Source organism: Tarenaya hassleriana, unplaced genomic scaffold (genome assembly GCF_000463585.1).
Source record: "Tarenaya hassleriana unplaced genomic scaffold, ASM46358v1 Cleome9, whole genome shotgun sequence".
NCBI classification, from domain to species: domain Eukaryota; kingdom Viridiplantae; phylum Streptophyta; class Magnoliopsida; order Brassicales; family Cleomaceae; genus Tarenaya; species Tarenaya hassleriana.
Window position 1 is genome coordinate 1,119,077 of NW_010971389.1, and position 12,066 is coordinate 1,131,142.

The window sequence follows — 12,066 nt, forward strand, 5'->3', positions numbered from 1 at the left end:
TATATTCGGTTCGATTACGATTTTTATTAAAAAAATTAGATATTTTTTTTTTAAATTTAACTTTTTAGATTTTTAAAATTGAGTTTGACTCGCTTTGATTCTGGAAAATTCGATTCTTTTTAAAATTAATATGGGTGAGGACCGAACCTAACTGCCCTCCCCTATCCAAAAGTCCCTCGTGAGCTCCTCGGCCCCTTAATGTCTCGTAGAAGCTTTGTCAGAAATTAATTAAACGAGTTATATAATATCGACTCAAATTTGGTTAATACATTGATAATTTTAGCAGAGTTTAAATTTATACGATTCCATTGAATTTAAGAAGAAGAGAAAGCTTTTTTTTTAACAGTAAATTATCAAAGTCTACCGACAACAGTGGTGCATAAACTTCAAATTTCTTTTTAAAATTTATTCTAAAAAATCTCCAAAACTATGAAAAGTAAAGAAATTTGAAATCGTAGTTGTTTTGAACAACATTAGATTATTTATTTTAATTTATATTTAAAATCTGTTAACATCACTGATACTATAAAACATCTTTTTAAATTTCTTGAACATCTTTTTTATATAATTTTGTCCCACAACAATGACAATGTCAGTCCTTTAGAAAACAAATTCCTAAACTAGCCAAAGCAAATATCGTAAACCATAAATGTTACCCAAAAGAAGTTAATATTTGGAAAATAGGAATCACTAGTAAATCGTACATGGGATGGGAATTCTCTAGTGGCAAAGTGGTAATAAAAGGGTTTTACGAGGGGGGAGATATTTACGAAACTACCAAGGAAATGTGTAGTATTGATATGATATGGGTCTTCTGTCAAACGGCCTTTTCCCTCTGCGCAGAAAAATTTCAGAGGCTTCGCAATTTGCAAGGAAAGCGACTCTTATTTCACTGCCATGGCAAATTTCCTCACTTTGACCGTTTTACCCTTTTAGAGAGAGAGAGAGCTGTCCTCTTAAAAGAGAGAGAGAGAGAGAGGAGAGAGAATCTGAAACAACAACGCTGCACTACTACGTCTCTCTCTTTCTCTCTCTACTGCAAAGTTTCAGAAACTCTGCCAGAGAGAAAAAAAGATGATGGGTTTTTAACTTTATCCTCCAAATAATTCTTCTTCATCACTCTCTCTCTCTCTCTTCCTCGCTTCGTGAACCGTCCCTACAGTTGTACATTTTCTCTCTACACATTTATGTGTTTCTCTCTCTTTCCATCTCTATCTCAGCCTCTGAGGCTTCTGTCTTCTGGGCACTCAAGAAACACTGTTTATATCGCCAGAGAGATGTGATGGAACGATAAAAATCCCTGAAAATTGAGACTTTTCGGGTGAAAGTAAAAATGCAAAAGAAGAGAAAATAATGGATGGTCTCTGTCTGAACCATAGAATTCAATGTCGGTATTACATACCCTTCTCTTAAGTAAAACCTCCTTTTCTTCCTCCTCCTCCTCCTCCTCCTCGGTTGCTTCTTCTTCATGAGGATTTAGCTCCGTATTGGCTGGCAAAACGCTGTCGTTTTGTTTGCGGTGTTTCTGGGGAATGGTTGTGCTTGGGAAGGCCTCGTCTATGGCGCTCTGTGGAGAAGTTGTTCTTCTGGGTTTTCTCGTCTGTTTGAGCTTTGGGACCGTCAGTTCAGACGACGGTGAGTGATGTTGGTGGTGCATGGTTTCTGGTTTTTCTGTTTGTTTCCCGGGAAACTTTGAAAGAGATCAAGGAAAACAGAAGCTGAAATTCTGAGAAACTGGGAAATTTTCGTCTCTTAAAGATATCAGATATAAAGCCATTTGACTGCTGCGAATGCCTGTCTTGGGTTATTGGTAAAGCTTTGGTCTTTGTTCATGATCTTGAAATTTTCAACCGTTCCCGGTGAAAATTCGATCTGGGTACTTTTCATTTCCCCAATGTCAGGATTTTCTCTCTTTTCCGGCCCAAAAAAGCCCTTCAACGTTAGGGTTTAAGTTTTTCTGTTTGGAGTTGAATGGTTTTTTTTTCTCCTAGAACTGACGATTCTGTTTCCATTCCTGTTGCATGTATGTACAATATGTAATAAAAGGAGCAACGTTGTTGGAGATCAAGAAGTCATTCAAAGATGTGAACAATGTTCTGTATGATTGGACAGATTCATCTTCTTCAGACTGTTGTGTTTGGAGAGGTGTGACTTGTGACAATGTCACCTTCAATGTGGTTGCCCTGTAAGTTCACTTCCTGTCTCTGAGTGATTTTTTTTGTTCTTCAGACGATTTCGTTGGAAAAGTTTTGATTTGTAGTTTTCTTTCCAAGTTTTGCGTGTTGAGTCTTCTTTTTATGTTGTAGTAATTTGTCAGGTTTGAGCCTTGATGGAGAAATTTCTCCCGCCATTGGAGATCTCAAGAGCTTGGTTTCCATGTACGGTTTCTCCTATCACTGTAGCAGATTTTCCCAGAAAAAGTCTCTTTTTCGCATCGTTTTTTGAAGAGTTTGGATAAGATCCTTGTGTCAACCATGACTCAATGCTGATTATAGTTTTTCGGTTCTCTAACGCAGTGATCTTCGAGGAAATCGCTTGTCAGGTCAAATCCCTGATGAGATTGGTGACTGTTCTTCTCTGCAGATGTTGTAAGGCTTGAACTTTGCCCAAATCTGCTACATTTCTGGAGAAATGCATTTGCCTGTTTCGTCTTTTTAGATGATTGATTATGTCGAGGTTTCAGGGACTTGTCGTTTAACGAATTAAGCGGAGACATTCCGTTTTCTATATCGAAGTTGAAACAGCTGGAGGCACTGTGAGTTTGTAATTTTCATCGGAGTTTAAGTTTTTTGCTTGTGTATATTGAAACTTAAAGTTTTGAAGGGCTTGAATATGTTGCCAGATATTTGAAGAACAACCAATTGATAGGACCGATCCCTTCTACATTGTCTCAGATCCCTAACTTGAAGAATTTGTATGTTATTCTTCCCTACAGCTCTTCTATTATCCGATTCAGATGCTCTCTAAGAGTAAAACTATGGTTGGCTGTGACAATTCCAGGGACCTTGCGCAGAATAAACTCAGTGGTGAGATACCCAGACTCATATACTGGAATGAAGTTCTGCAGTTTCTGTAAGTTCGAGTGATTTATCCGAAGATCCAGCTCTTTTCTCTTCCATATGATGCCTTTGTCGGGTGATAATTCCGTCCTTTCTTCCAATCGGCAGTGGCTTGCGGGGAAATAACTTGGTTGGCAGTCTCTCTCCGGATATGTGTCAACTGACTGGTTTATGGTTCTTGTAAGTAGCTGCAACTGTATGCTTCTATCAGGAAAGTATGATTTGAAAAAGTTAAAATCTTATTTGAGCTCTATGGCTTTTTTTTTCTTTTCTGAATTTGATCAGTGATGTGAAAAACAACAGCTTGACCGGCAGTATACCTGATAATATTGGCAATTGCACTTCCTTTCAGGTCTTGTAAGTACCTCTCTTGCTTTCTTTTCTTGGAATTTCTCTCGAGTTTTACGGTTTTTATCCCGTGGGTTTACTCGTTTCTGGAATTATAGGGACTTGTCCTATAACCAGCTAACTGGTGAGATCCCTTTCAATATCGGATTCCTGCAAGTAGCCACATTGTTAGTCCTTCCTGTCTCGATCTTTTATAGATCTTTTGCTTCGTCGAATAGAAAGTCGTTTTTTATTTCATAAGGAATTTTTCGATCATCTTTCAGATCATTGCAAGGCAATCAGCTCTCTGGGAAGATTCCTTATGTGTTTGGCCTCATGCAAGCTCTTGCTGTGCTGTAAGAGCATTTTAGTCAACAAAACTTAAAGAATCTGAAAAATTTTGACATTTCCATGAATTTAAATGATTGTTTTTTTAAAAAAAATTGATTCAGAGATTTAAGCAGCAACTTGTTGAGTGGACCTATCCCTCCAATTCTTGGAAATCTAACTTACACCGAGAAACTGTAAGTATTTTCCTTCGTAGTATTGCCAATGGTTTTGCTGCTACATTTGCTGCTTCACTATGTGGAAGTATCATAACTGTAACGTTGATTCCTCGGTTTTAAATAGTCTGTGATATTGATGGACCGGCCACCTTGTAAAATATTAGTGGTTATGTTATACTTTTGTCTGCAGATACTTGCACAGCAACAAGCTGACAGGTTCAATTCCACCCGAGCTTGGGAACATGACGAAGCTTCATTACCTGTATGCTGGCCCGATCACTCATTTCCACTGTATATTCTTTCCCATATTGTTTCATTCTCCCCAAAATGTTTGCAGGGAGCTGAATGATAATCATCTTTCCGGACGTATTCCTCCAGAGCTCGGGCAGCTGACAGATTTGTTCGATCTGTATGTGTCTCCCCACTTGCCTTGCACTGAGTTTTCCATCGTTTTATGATTTAAAAGAGATGCTGACATGGTAGTTTTTATTGTAGGAATCTAGCCAATAATGATTTAGAAGGACCTATACCCGACAATCTTAGCTCATGCACCAATCTAATCAGCTTGTAAGTATATTCTCTTTTTCGTTTTCTCCATTCTTGTACTTTGAACTCTATAGTGTAAAGTCTTACGATGGTTATTACGCCATTGTGGTTTGCGAATTCCATTAACGGAACTGTAGAAACGTTCACGGGAACAAGTTGAATGGAACTATTCCCCGAGGATTTCAGAAACTGGAGAGCATGACTTACCTGTAAGTAAAAGATGTCTCTTTCTATAGAATTACTTCCAAACGGTTCTATGTAGTCTTTGTTATCATTCTTTATACTTTGCCCTCTTTTGCTTTTGTTCTGCCTTGACTCTTCTATTGTGAATGTCCAGGAATCTATCTAACAACAATATCAGAGGACCAATACCGGTTGATTTATCTCATATCGGCAACTTGGACAAATTGTAAGTACTTCTTATTCAGTGATGCATGTATCTTTATATATGTATCTGTGTTATGGTTAAATGATTTCGCCGATATTCAAAGGGATTTATCCAACAACAAGATAAGCGGCATCATACCCTCTTCCCTCGGTGATTTGGAGCATCTTCTAAAGATGTAAGCTTTCATGAAACTCGAGTTTGCTTGTGCTTTCTTCAATAAAGATTTGAAATTTGTTGAATAAATTTACTATACTGTTATAGGAACTTGAGCAGAAACCATATAACAGGTGTTGTTCCCCCCGAGTTTGGGAATCTAAGAAGTATTATGGAGATGTAAGTAGTCTCTTCCGTTGCTTTGTAAGAATTAACAAAAATTTCTTGTCGCCGGTCTGAGTTTGTGATCTGTCTTTTTTGTTTTGCTTGTAGAGATCTCTCGAATAATGATCTCTCGGGTACGATTCCTGAAGAACTGAGCCAACTGCAGAACATGTTCTTGCTGTAAGTTTCCTTTTTACAGCATTGGAAACACTGATAATTGCTCGGGTTTTTTAGACAGAACTTGTCTTTCCAGTTGTGTTTCTTGAAAGATGGACTCTGTCTTATAGCTCATGTGATTCTCTGAAAGTCATTATATAACTTCTGTTGCATCAATGATGAATTGAGTATGCCATCTTTTTCGAAAAGACTGAACTGAAAAATTGGGTCCAAATCCGAATTATACAAATATGAACGCTTCTGTTCATCGTTTTACCAAGAATGCCTGTACAATATCTGCTATTGGGTCCAAATCCAAATTATACAAATATGAACGCTTCTGTTCATCGTTTACCAAGAATGCCTGTACAATATCTGCTATCTTATGAATAACGGTTCTTCAAAAATGCAGGAGACTCGAACATAATAATTTGACGGGTAATATCGATCCGTTAATCAATTGCCTCAGTTTAACTGTTCTGTAAGTCCCGGAATCCTTTATTGTTTTGGTTAAAGATTCTCGGGCTCAGAATCTGACCCTGCATCATTGCCTGATAAATGTAGGGATGTATCTTACAACCACCTAGTTGGCAATATTCCGAAGAGCAATAACTTCTCGAGATTTTCTCCCGACAGGTTAGAGCAAACCTTACGAGGATTTTCATTTCCTGGTTTTTCCCTGAGAGGATCTTTTACGAGGTTTTGATGTCTTATCCTTGAATCATTTTCTCTTTTAAAAAGCTTCATAGGCAACCCGGGCCTTTGCGGTAACTGGTTAAACTCGCCTTGCCGTGTGTCTCGGCCGACAGTTCGAGGTTATTATCGCTCTTCTATGACTGAAACCTAAATTGTCATAGACAATCCACTTCGTTTCTTTCTTTTTCTTTTCCCTGTGGAATCTAAATGATATATTTGCATGCAGTTCCGATCTCGAAAGCAGCGATTCTCGGGATTGCTGTTGCGGTACTCGTGATCCTTCTCATGGTTCTTGTGGTGACTTGTCGACCACAAAATCCTCCTCCTTTCCTCGAGGGATCGTTCAGCAAACCAGGTTTACTTTCTGTATTCCCTTCAAACATTCCTTGTTCCGATAGAATCTCGTAAACTGATACTGAATGCTGTTTTTCCGTCAGTTACTTACTCGAACCCAAAGCTGGTGATCCTTAACATGAATCTGGCGCTTCATGTTTACGAGGACATTATGAGAATGACGGAAAATCTCAGCGAGAAATATATTATCGGGTATGGAGCCTCGAGCACAGTTTACAAGTGTGTTCTGAAGAACTGCAAACCGGTTGCCATCAAAAGACTTTACTCTCACTACCCACAATCGCTGAAAGAGTTTGAGACAGAGCTCGGTACCCTCGGAAGCATCAAGCACAGGAATCTTGTGAGCTTACAAGGCTTTTCGCTTTCTCCCTCAGGCAATCTTCTCTTTTATGACTACATGGAGAATGGCAGCCTATGGGATCTCCTTCACGGTAAGTCTCCATCGTTCTTGAAATTTTACGGTTCTTTGCACATAAATTTGCAGAACGTTCAGATCTTTACGTGGTAAATAAACGTTTCTTCCATATGATAAGATCTGGTTTTCTGCATTTTTTGAAAAGGATCGACGAAGAAGAAGAGGCTTGACTGGGAAACCCGGCTGAAGATAGCTTATGGTGCAGCGCAAGGGCTGGCGTATCTGCACCACGATTGTAGTCCTCGGATTATCCATAGGGACGTGAAGTCATCCAACATTCTTCTCGACAAAGATTTCGAGGCTCATTTGACAGATTTTGGGATTGCGAAAAGCCTATGCATTTCCAAGTCACACACCTCGACTTACATAATGGGAACGATCGGGTATATTGACCCAGAGTATGCTCGAACTTCTCGTCTCACCGAGAAGTCTGACGTATACAGCTATGGCATTGTGCTGCTCGAGCTGTTAACCGGAAGGAAAGCCGTCGAAAACGAGTCTAATCTCCATCATCTGGTATGTCGTTCTGTCTCTGTAAACTGTCTGAATTAGGGATGGGGATAGGCTGGGTACCTGAGTTTTCTGACATACCCGACCTCAGTCTTGCTCCATTGAGTTTCGGACTCGTGGAGGTCGGGTACCGACGAGGTATGACGAGTGCTTGGGTAATCAAAACCGGGTCAGGTTAGGTTTCGCCAAATCGCGAAAAGAAAACCTAAAATCTTGCCCATCGGGCCTCGTTCTCCCCCACTCCTTCGGATAGGCCCTGCACTATTTATTGGCTGATGAAACCTGTACTCGGCATCATGGCTCGAGTTCCCGAATATCGGGTACCCGTGGATTCGGGAAACCCCATGCCCACCTAACTTTTGGACCTTGTTTTCAGTATGCATTCTTGAAACTGTATTTGATCACATGATCAGATAATGTCGAAGACGGGGAACAATGCGGTGATGGAAATGGCGGATCCCGAGATCACGACGACATGCAAGGACCTCGGGGAGGTGAAGAAAGTGTTCCAGCTCGCTCTTCTTTGCACGAAAAGGCAACCGGGAGAGCGGCCAACCATGCACCAGGTGACTCGGGTCCTCGGGAGCCTTGCGCCCACCTCGGTCCCAGTCGCCGTGGCCTCGACCACGCAACCTGGTTCATGCTACGTCGATGAGTATGCTAACCTCAAGGCTCCTCACTCTCTCAACTGCCCTTCCATGAGTGCTTCTGATGCCCAGCTCTTCTTGAGGTTTGGTGAAGTGATCTCTCAAAACAGCGAGTGAAAGCGTTTGTTTGGGGAGGGTAGAAACGATGTCGTTTTTTGTTAGGTAGGGATATTTGTGTAATTTCATGTTATGCTGGTTGGTTGTTTAGAAATTTGTGGATATGTGTATGTATTTATTAAATTAGTATTTTCAGTAGTTTGTTGTGTCGAGTAAATTCCTCTGAAATTAGAAACATAAAGGGATCAGTATTTCTTATTCGACCATTTTAAAAATATACTCGACAAATTTTCATTATCAAATAGTTTCTTTTAAATGTTGAGATAAAGGCTATATTGACATTGCATATGTGTAATAATTTTATTTAAAAATCTGATTATTAATAAGCTTAGGTGAGCAGACTATGGAAAAACAATTTCACAACTACATAGGTTTTTTAATATTAAGATTTAATCCCTTATCTACTTAAAAAACTTCATTATATTCTATGAAACTCTGTCCACCATCTCTTATCTACTTTAAAAACTTTATTTTATCCATTAAATACTCAAATTAAAATTTAATTTATTATAAATAATATAGAATAATAATTTAATCTATTCTTAATATTTTTTCAAATATCTATTACAAATTTGAGAATCATTTATTTTATTTGTCTCCGGATCTAATGTTCTCCTGTATCATAAAAATTTAAGAGGAATAAAGAAAAAAAAAGCGTGTACAAAGACTCAACCAAGTTATATTTGATATATTTTTTTTGTTAGTCATTTGAGTGAATGAATATATAGTTTTAATTTGTAGAGATATGACACTATAATTTGAAACTAATTCTGTAAATAAATTAATTATCGCATCGAGAGATGAATAATTATTTAGAAATGTTGATAACGTTTATATTTAATATTAAACTATTGAATCGAGAGATTGATAGCTTCGTTCATATAAATTATATAACTGAAAAAATAGTGTATTTATATAAAGGAATCAATATCAATTACAAACGTCATATTTTTGGCTTATCCTACGACATCAAAACCAGCACCAATCTCTAGAATTATAGATCTATTTTCACCTGATACGAAAATGAATGAAAACTATGCAAAATGGTGGTCATGAGTTTTTGTGTGGATCATCGGATTGAAAAAAAAGTGTAAAAATTGTCGCATCTTCTATTTATATGCGTTCCCGTGACTTATATTCTTTTTTTTTTTCGTCCAGCAATCGGTCAAATTATAGACACTCAGATGAGTAATTGACCGATTTTTTGATAGTCGGTTGATTGTTGGGCAGATCCAACCGAGTTTTGAACATTCGGTTTGAACTTGGTCGAGTTCCGGACACTTGAACTCAGCCTGGTCGATTTCTGAGCACTCGGACCGAATCTTGGCAGATCGATTTCTGGTCAGTTGAATCGTGGTTCGTCCAAAATTCTTTCTGGACGATCGTGAAACACTTCAAGTCGTCTGTCCGGCTCAGTTCAGCTCCACACCCTTTGTTTCGTCCATTTGGTGCCAAAATATTTATTTATACCTAAAAATCATTAAAGAACAAAACGAAACAATATACGAGCCAAATATGAGCGAGCTATAACGTCTAAAATTGCACAAAAACTATGGGATGAACTATATGAAAATATAGTAAAAATGTAATTGTATCATATATCTGAATTATTTTATCACGGGAGAGTAATATATATATATATATATATACATGGGCGGATCTACTTGCACATAAGTGGGGGCACATGCCCCCATTCACATTTTAAAAAAAAGAAATATTACTTATAGTTTTAATTAAATTATAACAATGCCCCCATTAAAAATGAAATGGTGCCCCCTCATTTTTTTAACCCTAAATCTTTTTTTTTTCAATTTTTTTTTCTACCAATTTTACATTCTCCTTCATTTTTTTATATTCTTTACCAACTCCAAATTAATTCTGTTTAATTTTTTATCAAATAAAAAAATAAAAATCCAATAATAATTAAATCCAAAAAACTAAAACCAACAAAAATATATAAGTATTCTGGATTTTATTTTAAATATTTTTTTTATCTTTTATTCATTTATTTCTAAATATCTATCATATTAATAAATTTGTTTTTATACAAATCTCATAATTGATTTAACAGAGAAATCTATTGAGAAATTTCTCAAAAAAATTTACAGTGTCCAAAATTTAATGATCTATTTAACGGAATAAATTCAAAATTGCTCATTTATATGACAGTTTTTAGTCATGTTAAAATAACTTTGCGTAATCGGATTGGTGATCAGCCTTTGAGTGATTTTCTAATTTGTTTTATTGAAAAAAATATGTTTGAGATAATTATAAATGAAGTTGTTAGGGATAGATTTAAAAAAATGAAAGATCGGAGAATTTAGCTATATAATGAAAAATATTTTTCTGATAATATATTTTTATTAGTTTTTTATATTTTATATCATATTTATATTTGTTGCCCCCGTTGAAAAAAATTTCTGGATCCGCCACTGGTCTACAGTTCAAATTTAAAATCCGGCAGAGATGAAACGAAAAAAATATGTTTGAGATAATTATAAATGAAGTTGTTAGGAATAGATTTAAAAAAATGAAAGATCGGAGAATTTAGCTATATAATGAAAAATATTTTTCTGATAATATATTTTTATTAGTTTTTTATATTTTATATCATATTTATATTTGTTGCCCCCGTTGAAAAAAATTTCTGGATCCGCCACTGTATATATATATAATATGAGAAGTTCGTAATTATAAAGGTAGTGGATGAAGTAGATAGTTTTTATTAGGTAAAGATATAGGTTGTAGTATTTTGAACAAAATGTATTTTTGATAATAAACTTGTAGAATGTCCTCACGTATTTCATAGTTTTTTTTTTGTCTAGCAAGATATAAGTACGAAACAAGAAGATAAATTTGTTAAATGTATGCATTTATTTTCACGAAAATATTTAAACATTTTATTAAAAAAAATCAAAATATATCCATATATATGTTTGTTAAGTATTACTTTTTTTGTGTTCTAACGAAATAACAATAGCGATATAGTATTTAGAAAAACAATAATTTTATTTGTCAAAATATGGTTTACATTTCCGTGATGCTCATCGAAGACGCCGTCAACAAATTTCTTCTCACGTCATTTTTAATTTAACGAAATAACAATCGTAATAAAATATTTTAAAAAGATTTAAAAAAATTAACACAAATGTTGAAAAAAAAATTAATTACATTAAATCTCCGGTAACGAGGTTTCTTCTCCGCCGTTCTTGTCGCCGTCACGGCCACTCCGGAGGCCGCTCAACCTCGCCGGTAAGTTTATTTCTCCTCGCTGATTACGTCGGAAAATATGATTTGGTGGATGATTTCTGTATGAAACGACGATTCAAGAATTATTTTACCACCTTTTTTTATTAATATACCCAAATTAAACAAAAAAAAAAAGAATTATTGTACTGCATAAATGATAATACTTTTAAAATTTCGTGACGCCTGTGAAATGAGATATTATTACGTGTGGTATTTTTAAATACAAAATTATAACTTGGAAAGAAAAATTAAATGCCTTTTTTTTCAGTTTTTACCCAATTGCCTAAATTATACATATCACGCTAAAAAATACGTTATCGTGTGGATAGTTCAAGAAGTGTGACATAAATCACATGCGAAAGAAATATGAAAAAACTAATTTAAGATTAAAATTTTGTTTAGCAGATTAGATATTAATACAACGGTGTTTGAAAATTTGAACATAACAATAAAAAAATTAATACTAAATTTCATAAAGAACAATAATTTATGGTTCATAAATACTATTATCCCTTATAAACACTAATATTACAATATTTGGAAGTTCACTGAATTTTTGATCCAATTATATCTCTTAGAGAATCGAAAAAATCTATGTGATTCCCTCTCCATACTTAGATTTGAAATCGGGATAAGAGTATATTTTCCATGTTCTTCTAACACTAGACCATTCAAACTTAGATCTATATTAAAATTGTGTTTCTAATAGGTATGAGTTGTTTCGTTTAGTTTTTTATTTATTTTCTTATATTTATAATATTTTTAAATAATTTTTTCA

General features: G+C 35.7%; 1 protein-coding gene across 1 annotated transcript; it reads left to right on the top strand.

Annotated features, from left to right (window-relative positions):
- Positions 1–1,027: 1,027 nt before the first annotated feature.
- Positions 1,028–8,237, top strand: LOC104803706 (LRR receptor-like serine/threonine-protein kinase ERECTA). Its single transcript, XM_010527725.2, has 27 exons — positions 1,028–1,635; positions 2,047–2,185; positions 2,307–2,378; positions 2,517–2,588; positions 2,684–2,755; positions 2,843–2,914; positions 3,001–3,072; positions 3,168–3,239; positions 3,345–3,416; positions 3,506–3,574; positions 3,671–3,742; positions 3,839–3,910; positions 4,083–4,154; positions 4,230–4,301; positions 4,388–4,459; positions 4,576–4,647; positions 4,776–4,847; positions 4,930–5,001; positions 5,088–5,159; positions 5,253–5,324; positions 5,713–5,781; positions 5,865–5,936; positions 6,042–6,115; positions 6,223–6,351; positions 6,434–6,781; positions 6,911–7,281; positions 7,689–8,237. The coding sequence occupies exons 1-27, from the start codon at positions 1,533–1,535 to the stop codon at positions 8,037–8,039; spliced, it is 2,949 nt and encodes a 982-aa protein (XP_010526027.1). The 5' UTR covers positions 1,028–1,532; the 3' UTR covers positions 8,040–8,237.
- Positions 8,238–12,066: the final 3,829 nt, after the last annotated feature.

What these genes read in the sequence shown, in the direction of transcription:
- LOC104803706 (XM_010527725.2), top strand. Translation starts at nt 1,533, where the DNA reads ATGGTTGTGCTTGGGAAGGCCTCGTCTATGGCGCTCTGTGGAGAAGTT. An exon ending in CTCAAGAGCTTGGTTTCCAT is followed by an intron (nt 2,379 to 2,516) that starts GTACGGTTTCTC and finishes TCTCTAACGCAG; the next exon opens with TGATCTTCGAGGAAATCGCT. An exon ending in AATGAAGTTCTGCAGTTTCT is followed by an intron (nt 3,073 to 3,167) that starts GTAAGTTCGAGT and finishes TCCAATCGGCAG; the next exon opens with TGGCTTGCGGGGAAATAACT.